Source organism: Bombus terrestris, chromosome 2, assembly GCF_910591885.1.
Source record: "Bombus terrestris chromosome 2, iyBomTerr1.2, whole genome shotgun sequence".
NCBI classification, from domain to species: Eukaryota; Metazoa; Arthropoda; class Insecta; order Hymenoptera; family Apidae; genus Bombus; species Bombus terrestris.
The window spans coordinates 2,120,531-2,132,159 of record NC_063270.1 but is presented as its reverse complement, the minus strand read 5'-3'; the positions used below and the strand labels follow the sequence as shown (position 1 = coordinate 2,132,159).

The 11,629-nt window shown below is 33.5% G+C and overlaps 1 protein-coding gene across 5 annotated transcripts; it reads right to left on the bottom strand.

Moving 5' to 3' along the window:
* Positions 1-8,928, bottom strand: LOC100642395 (protein trapped in endoderm-1). 5 transcript variants are annotated; one of them, XM_048410329.1, is made up of 7 exons: positions 8,419-8,928; positions 3,429-4,917; positions 3,132-3,180; positions 2,955-3,017; positions 2,596-2,801; positions 1,589-1,835; positions 1-809 (listed from the first exon to the last, which is right to left on the bottom strand). In XM_048410329.1, exons 5-7 carry the CDS (start codon positions 2,726-2,728, stop codon positions 161-163), a joined length of 1,029 nt encoding a protein of 342 aa, XP_048266286.1. In that variant the 5' UTR covers positions 2,729-2,801; positions 2,955-3,017; positions 3,132-3,180; positions 3,429-4,917; positions 8,419-8,928; the 3' UTR covers positions 1-160. The 5 variants fall into 5 exon arrangements, with proteins under 5 accessions (XP_048266286.1, XP_048266281.1, XP_048266270.1 ...); XM_048410324.1 differs by having other exon boundaries at positions 3,132-4,917; XM_048410313.1 differs by having other exon boundaries at positions 2-809; positions 2,955-3,182.
* Positions 8,929-11,629: the final 2,701 nt, after the last annotated feature.

Below are 11,629 nucleotides of genomic sequence, written 5' to 3'. Positions count from 1 at the left end.
ATATTCCGTCCACAGCGATCGTCAGCGCTGGACGCGCGCCGTCCGTACGGACGACATAGGCCGCGAGTATTCAGCACTCAAAGGGTTAATACCCAAGTAGATAAAAAAAAGTCTTTCAAACAACAATAAACCGTCGATTGGAATATAAAGTTATTGAATTTTAAGTGGCTTGAGGTGACGATACTTTACTCGAATGCGAATGCGTCGGTTTCGGTCCAGTGGTCGGTAGTTTGCTAGAAACTGGACACAAAACTTGCTTATAGGCCTCTCTGTACAGCTTGTTAGTGCCAGCATAGATGAAAGGATTAATTACAGAGGAGGCCCACGCAAGTACAGAACCTATCACATGAAAAACCGGGACTTTTATTTTGTCATCGATCACATTGACCAGCATCAATGGCATGAAACACAAAAGGAAACACAAAAATATGGTCAACATCAATCTGGTCACTCTGGAATCCTCTCTTCGTTGAAATCCTCCAGTTTTCCTCCTGGAGACTCCAGTATGAGCCTCAAGATTCTTTCTGCTCTTTCTTACACGCCAATAAATGCAAAGATAAGATACGCTTATTACCACGCAAGGCACGACAAATCCTAGAACGAACAAGAATTTCTTTGGACTCGCACCATTCTTCTTTAGAATCGTACAGGAAAATGTAGATGGTTCTAAGCCGAGTGTCCCCCAAAAACCGAGTAATGGCGGCAAAAGTAGGGAGAAACTCAGCGTCCAAATGGCGATCAGCATTAGAATGATCCGTTGCGTAGTGTATAATTGAGCGTATATCTCTGATCTCGAGATTAGTATATACCTGAAATTTATCGATTAATCAGTTTTATATTTAGGGTTCCTTACCCAATAATGTATTATTTATTTATTTGAGCTATTGCGATTGTTACTAGAAGCGGATTTATTCTAACACTTTGGCAATATACTAAAGTCCCTTATATTTATAGAAAAAAGAATATCGATGTTAATGCAGTTAATGTCTGTTCATAATTTGGCGGTCTAAAAATCACAGTGATGTAAGTGATAATTTTGATTTTCATTTCATTTTTCATCTCAATTCTTAAGAGTATCGTTCCTTTAGTTTCATAATTACTTACGAATTTAGAACTTTATTTTCTACTTCTACTTTATTTCATACGTTTCCATGCTTTAGAAGAAATATGATGAATTTTATATTATAGTAGATGCGAAACATTATTTTGCAAAAAATATCAGCAAACAGACTTGTGAGTCTTTAAAACATTTTTTCAACCTACAGTTGTAATTTTTTAATAAGGGTATCGATGTAAATTCAATGAGGCTGATAATTTAATACAATATCAGGAGCAGCTGTTGGTATTGGATTTATCATGCGTACATTTGATCCTATTCGGATGAGCAATAAACGATTAAGTTTCATAGAAGTATGCTGACTTTGTAAAATCAATAGTATAATTCGTCAGCATATCTCAAAATAAACTGAACCAAACACTTTGTCGAGACCAGGTGTCTCGTTATACGCTAAAGTATTAGAAACAATAGAATAATTCTTAATATGCTCTAAGTCTATAACGAATATGATTAAAGCTATTTTATACAAACCGATTGATCGTAATCGCCACCATACTGAGCAGAGACACTGCTACATTCCCATAAAAGAAGAGCGGAAATATTTTGCATAGGGTTTCACCCAGTACCCACGCCTCGTTTAAATATCTGCTCGCAGTTAATGGTAAATTTACGGCAGAGAAAATCAAGTCTGAAATACTAAGACTTATCACGAATGCGGTCGTGGCATGCCGTCTCAGTCTTGTATATTTTAACAGTGCTATCACCGTTACCAAATTACCTGAAATGTAAGAAAATGTTTAAGAAATGTAAAAAGAGTAAAGTGGAAGCTTTAAGTATTCATTTTTAAGAATTTCATTCGGAGATTAATGATTAATTATTCGAATTTTAGTGCAACGCTATGTCATTCTCAAACACGTGAATAGTATTGTGTTTAAAAGGATATACAGAGAAATTAACAACGAATTTCTGAAAGTATTTCTTCAAAACAATTCTCGTGATTGCAACTGAAACATTGCCATCATAAAGAGAGCGCAGAAGCAAGTGAACAATTGAAAAAGGAGATATTAATCGGTCTAATTCCTGACACTCTCTGGCATAAATTAGAGGCGTTAATAAGTCTTAAACCGAGAAATGCCACCCATGGGTCAACGAGAACTTAACCATAGAATTTAAACGTCCAATTAAGGGTTTATCCATTATGAACTTACATCTGTAGGCTATTTTCTTCGTATACTATAACAAATATCTCTGGAACTTCTTCCAACAATAGAATCTCTAAAATAAATTTTTCAAACTTTTACGAACGTTATGATCAAATTTACTCTTTGCTCTGAGTCGTATTTCGTAAACTTATGAATGACTTAATTTTCTGTATCTTCCATATTTGATTAATTAATTTTGTAATTTCGTTGCAGCTTTTCTATTTATAGTTTGTGACAAAGGGTAATGTGTACGCAATTACGATAAGGTAATTTTTAAAGAACCTCATTCATAATCACACATATTACAAGCGTAAAGTTGAAGAAACTGGATTTTACCCGCAACTCCGACGATGCTAAAAATTATCGCACAAATCGCAGCTGCGATAGTAACTGATCGTGGAAAATGCTTGAGGCTCTCATCTCCGGATACGAAATCGAAAATTGTGCCGTTTGTTAGAGAATCGTCCATTTTGTATCGTGTTCATATGCTCCTTCGTTGTGACATGTTTTCGATAAGTAAAATGCAAGACGGAATGAACACGCTTTAAAAAAAGGAAATGATGTCATTAAAGAACACTTGCGCTTAATAATGGCAAGATATTTACAATATATTCTGACCGTTGTATAAGACGTATATGTATATATAAAATTCTAAGTAATTGTTTAGTTTTGAGTTAAGTATATATCGTACTTACGTGTCGGTATCAATATTAGTCATCGTATCTTCACGTAAAATCACAAGGTCCCGATTCTCTTCTCTTTAAAATTCATAATCCAATTATATACTTCGAAATTTTTTTACGAGATTCCATTTACGTGGTACTCAATATTTTCAGCATCGCTGCATAAAAATATGTAAAACAAATATTTACCAGTCAAGAATTTTCCAATGGTTTCCATTGACTCCATAAAAAGTACCTCCTCTAAAACAGAAGCAACCACGTACGGTGATTAAATTTATTATCGATAATTAATAGAAAATTTCCATTTATTAATCAAGATCAATAGCAAGAAATTTTTGATCGAATCATTTTCAAGCGAATAGCACTTTTCATAACTCCAAAACTTTCCTTCGTTACAACGTCAATCCTTTCCTTATCTTTATACACGAATGAAAAAGAACCATACGGTATGAGAAAACGAATTAGTTTCATTTATTTAAAACATACTAGCGTTACGTTTCCACGAACAAGATTCCTTTATCCAGCAATTCGGAAACGGAAAACGAAATCTGAAAATCCAACGATCCGATTAGCCACAACATCTCTTATTATTCGAACGACACACAAGTGCCACTCTCGATTTGCATATGCATTCGACGATACAGTCGTTGCTCCGACGACCCTCGACAGTGTCTGGAACGATAAAACGCACGAGGGTTCCTTATCCGAGGCAAACCATTCAAATATGATTCTCTCTACGCGTTTCGTCTTCTTTTTGCTCGTTAGTTAGCAGCTTCGTTAACTCGTTCTATTCGTATCGTTCGTCGATTTTCTTGCCATCTCTGTGGCGACGTCAAAAAAACGGGACGAGAGAATCCTTTAGACGTTGACCTCGAGGAAAGAATTTCCTCTTATAGCCCTTTCGTCTCTCAGGCGGGATTTCAAGTTGTTGCGACAGCCGCCTTCTACTCCGAACTATCAGAGTCCGATGAACTTCGACCTTGTCTTATTGAAAATAATTGATTTTCGCCGCTTTCTCGGAAATACTGTCGACGCGTTTCCTCTGATACGATACGTTCGTATTCGTTGATAATCACTTTCTTCTTGGTCTTGAGAAACGCTTTCGTAATCTCGAAAAGCAGTCGGTGAACGTATTGAAAATCTTGGATCGTTCTTAATTTTCAATTTGTCCTGATAGTCTTACAAATTCAGAATTAAGTATTTTTAAATGAATTAATATCGTAATAGCGACTTGCCGATTCCTTCCTTCAACAACAACATCGCTTTCACGATTCTAGCTTGATTAAGCAAATCCAATCGTGATTGAAAAGATAATCGCTCAAAGATAGCTATTTTAGAATATTTTCAGCCATCTATGTAGTTTGAATTACTCATTCCTTCCTTCCCTTTTTATATCAAATCACTATCGATAACGCTTTACAAAGGGTCGCATTCAGTTCAAATGCCTGTTGTTCAGTAACACACTATTTCACTATTCCATCATTCACTACCAAAACAGCTTCAATGTACGCGATAACGCGTTATCCTAATTCTATAACCTTCATTTGCTCGACCAATCGTAACTCGACTATTTATATCATCTTCGTCAATTGTTCACAAAAAGTAAAAAGAACTGTCGTTTAGAATTAACAAAAAGGGAAACTATTTGTCATATATAGTATCGATACTATTTTATGAAATTCTAAGGCACACTTTGTCCATAAAAACAACCTTGTACAATTATAATTTACTGCAATTTTCCGGCAGTTCTTCGAGACAAGAACACTTGTTGAGTCTTGTAGTCTGGCTGGCACAACGAACATTCGTCGACTGACCAACTTGGTCGACGTATTACTCCCCTTTTACACGAGGAATACACGAGGTCTCCTTATCTGCCACTTCTTTCACTTAACTCTCTCGCTTCCTCCGCCGCTGCCTTTTTTCAGCTGTTTCGTATTCCGCTCTCTGAACCCTTGCCTCTTTCACTCGAGCACCACTGCCGCCAAGGAATCATAATTAATTAATCTCTCTTTGGAGATCATTGTTAAGTACAAGCATCGTTCAAGTACAATCGAGCAAAATGATACTACTCCTCGAGCTATGCCGGCCGTCGCGTCGTGTCGTGAGAATTCTCGGATCCTTATTCTGTACCTTTCAAACGATTTCTCTTTTATAGCAACAGAATTCTTCCGATTTGCATATCCCACATTCTATTACTTTTTATTACGATAGTAAAGCTTCGCATACTTTATTATTAGACAGCGAATCCGTATGCAAATTCATATTCTCATTAACACATCTAAAAGCTAGAACAAATTTGTTTCACCTACTAAATATTATAACGAGTGTTATATTGAATATTTTATATATTTCTGTGTATTATGTACATTCTATGCTATCTACGAATTCTCCATAGATGCATAAAAGTCCGCTATCTATTTGTTATTCATTCTCTCCGTTTACTTTTTTCTTTTTAGGGGGGGGGGGGTTGAGGAGGAATTATATGTGAAATTTAAAGATATGCTTATAATGGATCAGAACTAAATTTAATATAAATAATGAATATTTAAATTATAAAATATAGGAACTTTTCAATTTTCTCATTAGCTATAATAAACACTGTTATTTCTATGCTAATGAAACAAAGCATTCAATTTGATCTTCATCATATACAATGTGAAGGTAAAAATTGTGAATGAACATACTATATTATGCAGAGGTAGAAAAATTACTACCTACGAGTAGACATTTCACGTGTTCTATCTAATCTGCTAAAATCGCTTCCTTAGGAGTCTGCGTAGATTGCGTAGGCTTAATAGTCTACTAAAATTAGCATATTGTCTGATAGAAAATAATAACTTCGAAATCAAATTTGCATAGAATTTAAGACATTCGTAAGATCCTATTTATATAATATAATATGATCGATACGAAATTCCGGACATTCTTCCTTTCTATAAAATTTTTATTTTACAAGAATTTTTTTCGTGTATAGATAAATATATAATGTTAAAAACATTAGAACAACAAACGTCATAGTAAAATTTCATGTTCCAATTTATTTCTTTTCTGTTGCCATCGCCGATGCACGAAAACATGACACGATGACTACATTATTATGTAATTAATAAAAAATAATGTAAAATTACAAAGTGAATCATTTAAATGTTTCGACTGTTCGTGTTGAAGGAAAACAAGAATATTTTAGCTGTATAAAATAAATGTGGATCTTTTTTTAAAAATCAATACTACGTACGAACATTACGTAAAAAGATAATACGTAAATAGCTAAAAAGGGAATGATATTCATAAATTTAGAGAAGTTTCTTTATAAAAAAAAAAAAAACTTTAACGTCACGAGGGTAGATAACAGCGATATGAATTTCTCTCTTTTACTTGATGAATATATGCTGGTGAAATCAATTTCTTTAATTTTGCTCTGCTATCCATTCTACATTCATCTTCTTTAGTATTATCTACACCTCATGATTGAAATTTCATATATGATTTAAACCACATCTTCCTTTACTTTGCAGTACTTCCGCTTTGAATAGCAGCAAAACTCTGAACACTCAACACATACACTCCTCGCCAAAAAGATAGCCCAGGTGTACTATCTTTAATTTCTCAATGACGCGTGTAAAGTTTTTCGTCTGTAACGTATAATATTAAAACATTATGAGCTCAGAATATGCGGTTCGTTGAAAATAATTAAAAATATTATGAGATTTAGTGTGTAACAAAAAAAAAATCGTTTTACTTTAAGAACGAAATGATAGCACATGTACAGTAAGAAAATAATAATCAACATAAATTGTAACTAACGATAATTACTTATCAAACATATATACTTATTTAATAATGGGTACATCCCCCTTTATTTTCTATTACTTTTATTGTACGATTTGGTATCGATTTATATAGTTTCTGGATATAATTTTGACTTAATTACTTACAATTGCATTTTTTAATTCTTATACGTGTTGATACTACTTTCCATTCGCGTATACGCCGTGAATAAGTTCTGCCTAGCAATTTTCAATAATATTAAGGTCCAGGGAACGTGCAGGCCACGGCAAAATAGATATATTATTTTCATTAAAATATGATTGGACCAATCTTGATGTGTATACAGATACATTATCTTGTTGAAAGATGTAATCAGGTCCAGAAATGCGTTCTGCATGATTATTTACTTGTTCTTTGATTAAATTTATGTATCGGACACTATTCATTCTCTCATTGATGAACTTGATACTTGTCTTGCCGAAATAAGGGATGCCGGTCCAAACGATCACGCTGCGTGCTCCCATTTGTCGTCGAATTGCTGATATTGTTCCTTTTCTTACATCATGAAAATAATATTGGAACTCATCAGGACCATTCAAGTTGAATTTTTTTCGTCTGAAAATAGTACCCTTCTCTGTTTCTTTTTCCAATGCACTCTTTCTTTTGCAAAGCGTAAACGTTCTACTTTGTGTTTCGTTGTTAACGAAGGTTTCTTTTTCAATTTTAGCCTCTTAATATTTTTGCAGGATAATAGAACTCGACGAACACTTGAAACACTGGCACTAACACTAGATTTTTCCATTATTTGTTTCGTTGTTAACTGCGAGTTGGAAGCTACACCCAAAATTGCTCGCTTATCACGATCGGATAACGATGACGGCCGACCAGTACTTTCCTTTTTACCATAATCTTCAACATTTTTAAAGAAATGCGTATCACTTTACTACTTCTTCTCATTACTTTCGATATTTTTGCTACTGATAACTGTTGCTGTTTTAGTTCAAGAATTTACTTTCTTCGGACTCGTTTAATTTTTCCGCGTCCCATACTTACAAATTTATACAATATTGTACTGTAATCTTTACTCGTTGATAGATCGTGGAGTACTGAGCAATTTCTAAACATATTAACAAAGTGTGCTATCAATGCGACCTTAGTATGGAACAGTTTTTCTTTATTGTGTACAAACTTCTACGACACTGTGACTTATTCCCAGCAAGCCGCATATTCTAAGCTCATAATGTTTTGATATTATACGTTACAGATGAAAAACTTTACACGCGTCATTGAGAAATTAAAGATAACATCTGGGCTATCTTTTTGGCGAGGGGGTAAGAAATCCAGTTTAGAAAAGGTAAACTGTGAAAAAATGAGACATGAAAATTATCTCCAGCATCTACAACGTACATTCAGATCAAACAATATTTAAATAAATTGTTTCCTATTCGTTTATTTATACGAATAAATGATAAAAAATTATTTAGATTTAAGAAATGTTTTACGTCTCTCAAATGAAAAATTGCTATATAAATGTAAATTAAAAATTGTATGTAGTGAAAAGTAATTATTTTTTTTTATAAAAATATTTTTTATGTTGCCAATGAATATACTACTTTTTACAAATAGTCTAAAGAAAACTATTACGTAAATTACGATTCTCAACATAACAAATATTGCGACAATATATTTATAAATCTTCGGCATTTACCTCAAATCAGAATCACCAATTCTTCAATAGCATTTTCCTCGATTACAATCCGTCCTTCGATAACCACAAAACGAAAGTGCACGTTTAATTTTTCGAAATTAAGATCTTTCTACTATATCTAATACTACTTTAATTGAATAATTAAATAATAATTAATTACTACTTAAACTAAATCCTACTTCAATTAATCGAAACACAACTGCATTCTTTTTCACATAGAACTACGAGTCACGTCACATTCACATTTCTCTTTCTCCATGAATCAATTTACTTCAACGTAAAGGAAGAAACATGTAACATAATTGCAATGACAAAAATCGGAAGGGAATTATTTCTTTGAATTATTAAAGTCTTGCTTTTTAACTGTTATTAATGCGTTGAAAGTTTCACCCTTCAAACGACTCGTCTGAAAACACGATCTCTAACGTTCCAAGCTTTACGGTTGGTTCGTTCCTCGCGGCACGCGTTTCACATACTGACGGTTGTTCCTTATAGTGAGATCGGACTGATGGTGAAAATAGTCGAGGGATCGGTGGTCGAGACACGATTGGCACGCGCTGGAATTAACGTGGTCAACCGACTGCAAGAGGGTGGCGATGAATGGCAACGTTTGCACATTTTTCCTCCTGCACGGGCCATTAATTCTTCCATTAATTTAGTGTATCGATTGAACATTATTGGCGCAAAGTATCGAGTAATAACTTATTTATATTGTTATCAGCCGATTATCCGATGAAAATGTAATAACTCAATTGGAAAACAAGTAATATACTTGATATTTGAAGAACGAATCGTATAAAAATCATTGAACTTTCGATGGAGATTAATTAATTGATTCTTCATTGGATACTCAATAGTCGGAAAATTAAGTTACTTCAATTTGTTTAAACTTTTCCAAACTTATTCTCAATCGAGAATTATTTTAAATATTCAATTAATATATTGTTGCACTACTCGATCATTTTGTTTGAGTCTTTAAACAGTAATCAGTTGTTAGGATTCAATTAATATATGGAGCATGAACTACACCCATACACAGACGAAATATGAAATATTTTAATAATATTCTGATTATTATTTACATACTACGATAAAAAATAATCGTATAATTTTTACTAGAGTTAGGACAATGCAGTATTATTATATTATTATTTTATCGTACCTTTTTATTCACAGCATGAGTCCCATCAAGCGTAGTAAAGGTAATTATGCGTCGACTTTCTCATGAAAAATTTCAGTGCAACTTAACTCCCCATTGATGTTAAAAGATAGCTCTATAAGGACGACTTACTAGCCCGGAGGCCAGCTGTTGGCGGACTCGGTACAAAGCCAGAGCTTAACAATCGAAAGGAACGGTCCAACAAACAAAACTTACTCTCCGCGTCCCTTTCAACCCCTCGATAAGTTTCACCTGGTCCTCTACCCTGTGATTAAAAGTGAACTTGGAAAATTCTCGTTGGCCTGTCGATCCTAAATCTGAGAACCGTTAATTCGCAAAAACTAAGAGAAATACATATTTGTTGTTTTTATCCCAACTTTTATTATTACCTTTTTTTTTGTTTCTACATTTGTTAATCTACATAGAAAATCTAATTAAACCAATGTGTAGCAAAAATACAATTTAGTCTCAAAACGATGTAAAAAATAATATTAGGACTGATTAACAGCGCATCAAATTTTAAAATTGCTCTTCCATAACAAACGGAAGATTTGGCTTGTCGCATTTAAAGTATAAAAGCTTGAAGAAAGTATAATATAAATCGTTAACATCAAATTCTATAGAATTTATTTCCGAACCTTAAAGCTAGACACGTGTCTCATATCTTTTTGTTATAGAATATTCTACTAATTCCACTAATTCTTCTTTTTATTTCTTTCGTCTTCCTAAACATCTATACATTCTAATGCAATGCTTTTCTTCCATTCCTTTGTCAGGAAAATTCCATATGAATTCGTTCTTTTCTCCAAAGTAACACGAAAATACCAGAAAATCGCCTCACCTTCCAAACCGAAGCTGTTTTGCATAACCAACCCCGATTGGACCGGTTCACGTAACCTGCCTAGTAAAGGAATGCACCGTGAGAAGAACAGTATTCTTATAGCCGTTTTCAGGACAACGAAGGCTAAACTTTTAAACTTAGGGCGAAAGGTTCGTGTAATCAGACTGTGCATACAATGGACATTTTACCTAAACCTTCGCTATCGTTACGACAATATTTTATCTTTGAGAAGAAAACGAATTCATCTCGTTATTCTTCCTTTCGTCCTTTCGGAAATAATTTTCAATTTACATAGCATGTTGTTTTATTATTACAGGAAGGTTTTTGCGTCTATAAACTAGCTAGATTTTACATCATTGGCAAATATTCTTGGGAATAAAATTGAAATTGTGTAACTAATTCGAAAGGATTTTTTCGCTGAAAATATCTCTTAGGACAAATTATATATCGTAAATATGTGTCTGAACCATAGAAAATTTTTCAATTGCATTTATTATCGATTTTTATCGATTTATTATTTATTTCTTATCGATTTTTTGGTTGTGTTCCAAATATTTGAGGCAAATGTATAGATAATGCTAGTGTAAAAACGCCGGAATTCCGTCGTCTATATTTATTACCGATAAGCTATCTACGATAAAGCATCCAAAAGCAGGCTCGTCTTATATGCATTCACACTTTCACACTGATTAATTTTTTTCTACTCAATTAACAGTGGTGCTTTTAAGCTTTAATATTGAAATTTTACTATTTTACTTGAACACACGCTATAATATAATATTCGAATCATACACTACGAGTAAATTTAATAAACAATTATTTGAAAAAATGATAAATTTCGTCTATAATTCGTGTTAAACCGGTACAGTTCCATTATTTTTATAATTTCCGTGTCCATTTAGCGCTTTTCAATTATTCGATAAAATATAGATATAAATATCGATAATATAAATACGATAAAAATATTAGGTCGTCCCATAAGTTCGTTCCGTTTTTCGAGCCGTTATATATGTTAAGATCGTTTACATACCTTTCAGTTTCATGAAAAAATGTAATCCCTCTCTCGTTCTACAACTTCTTCCCATTTTTCAAGCGCATTGGTCCCTTATCGCCGTATGTTTATAAATCGACGCATGAAATGTATACACAAAAGTTGGCACGAACTTATGGGATGACCTAATATTAGGACGAAACAGAATAAAATAATCAAC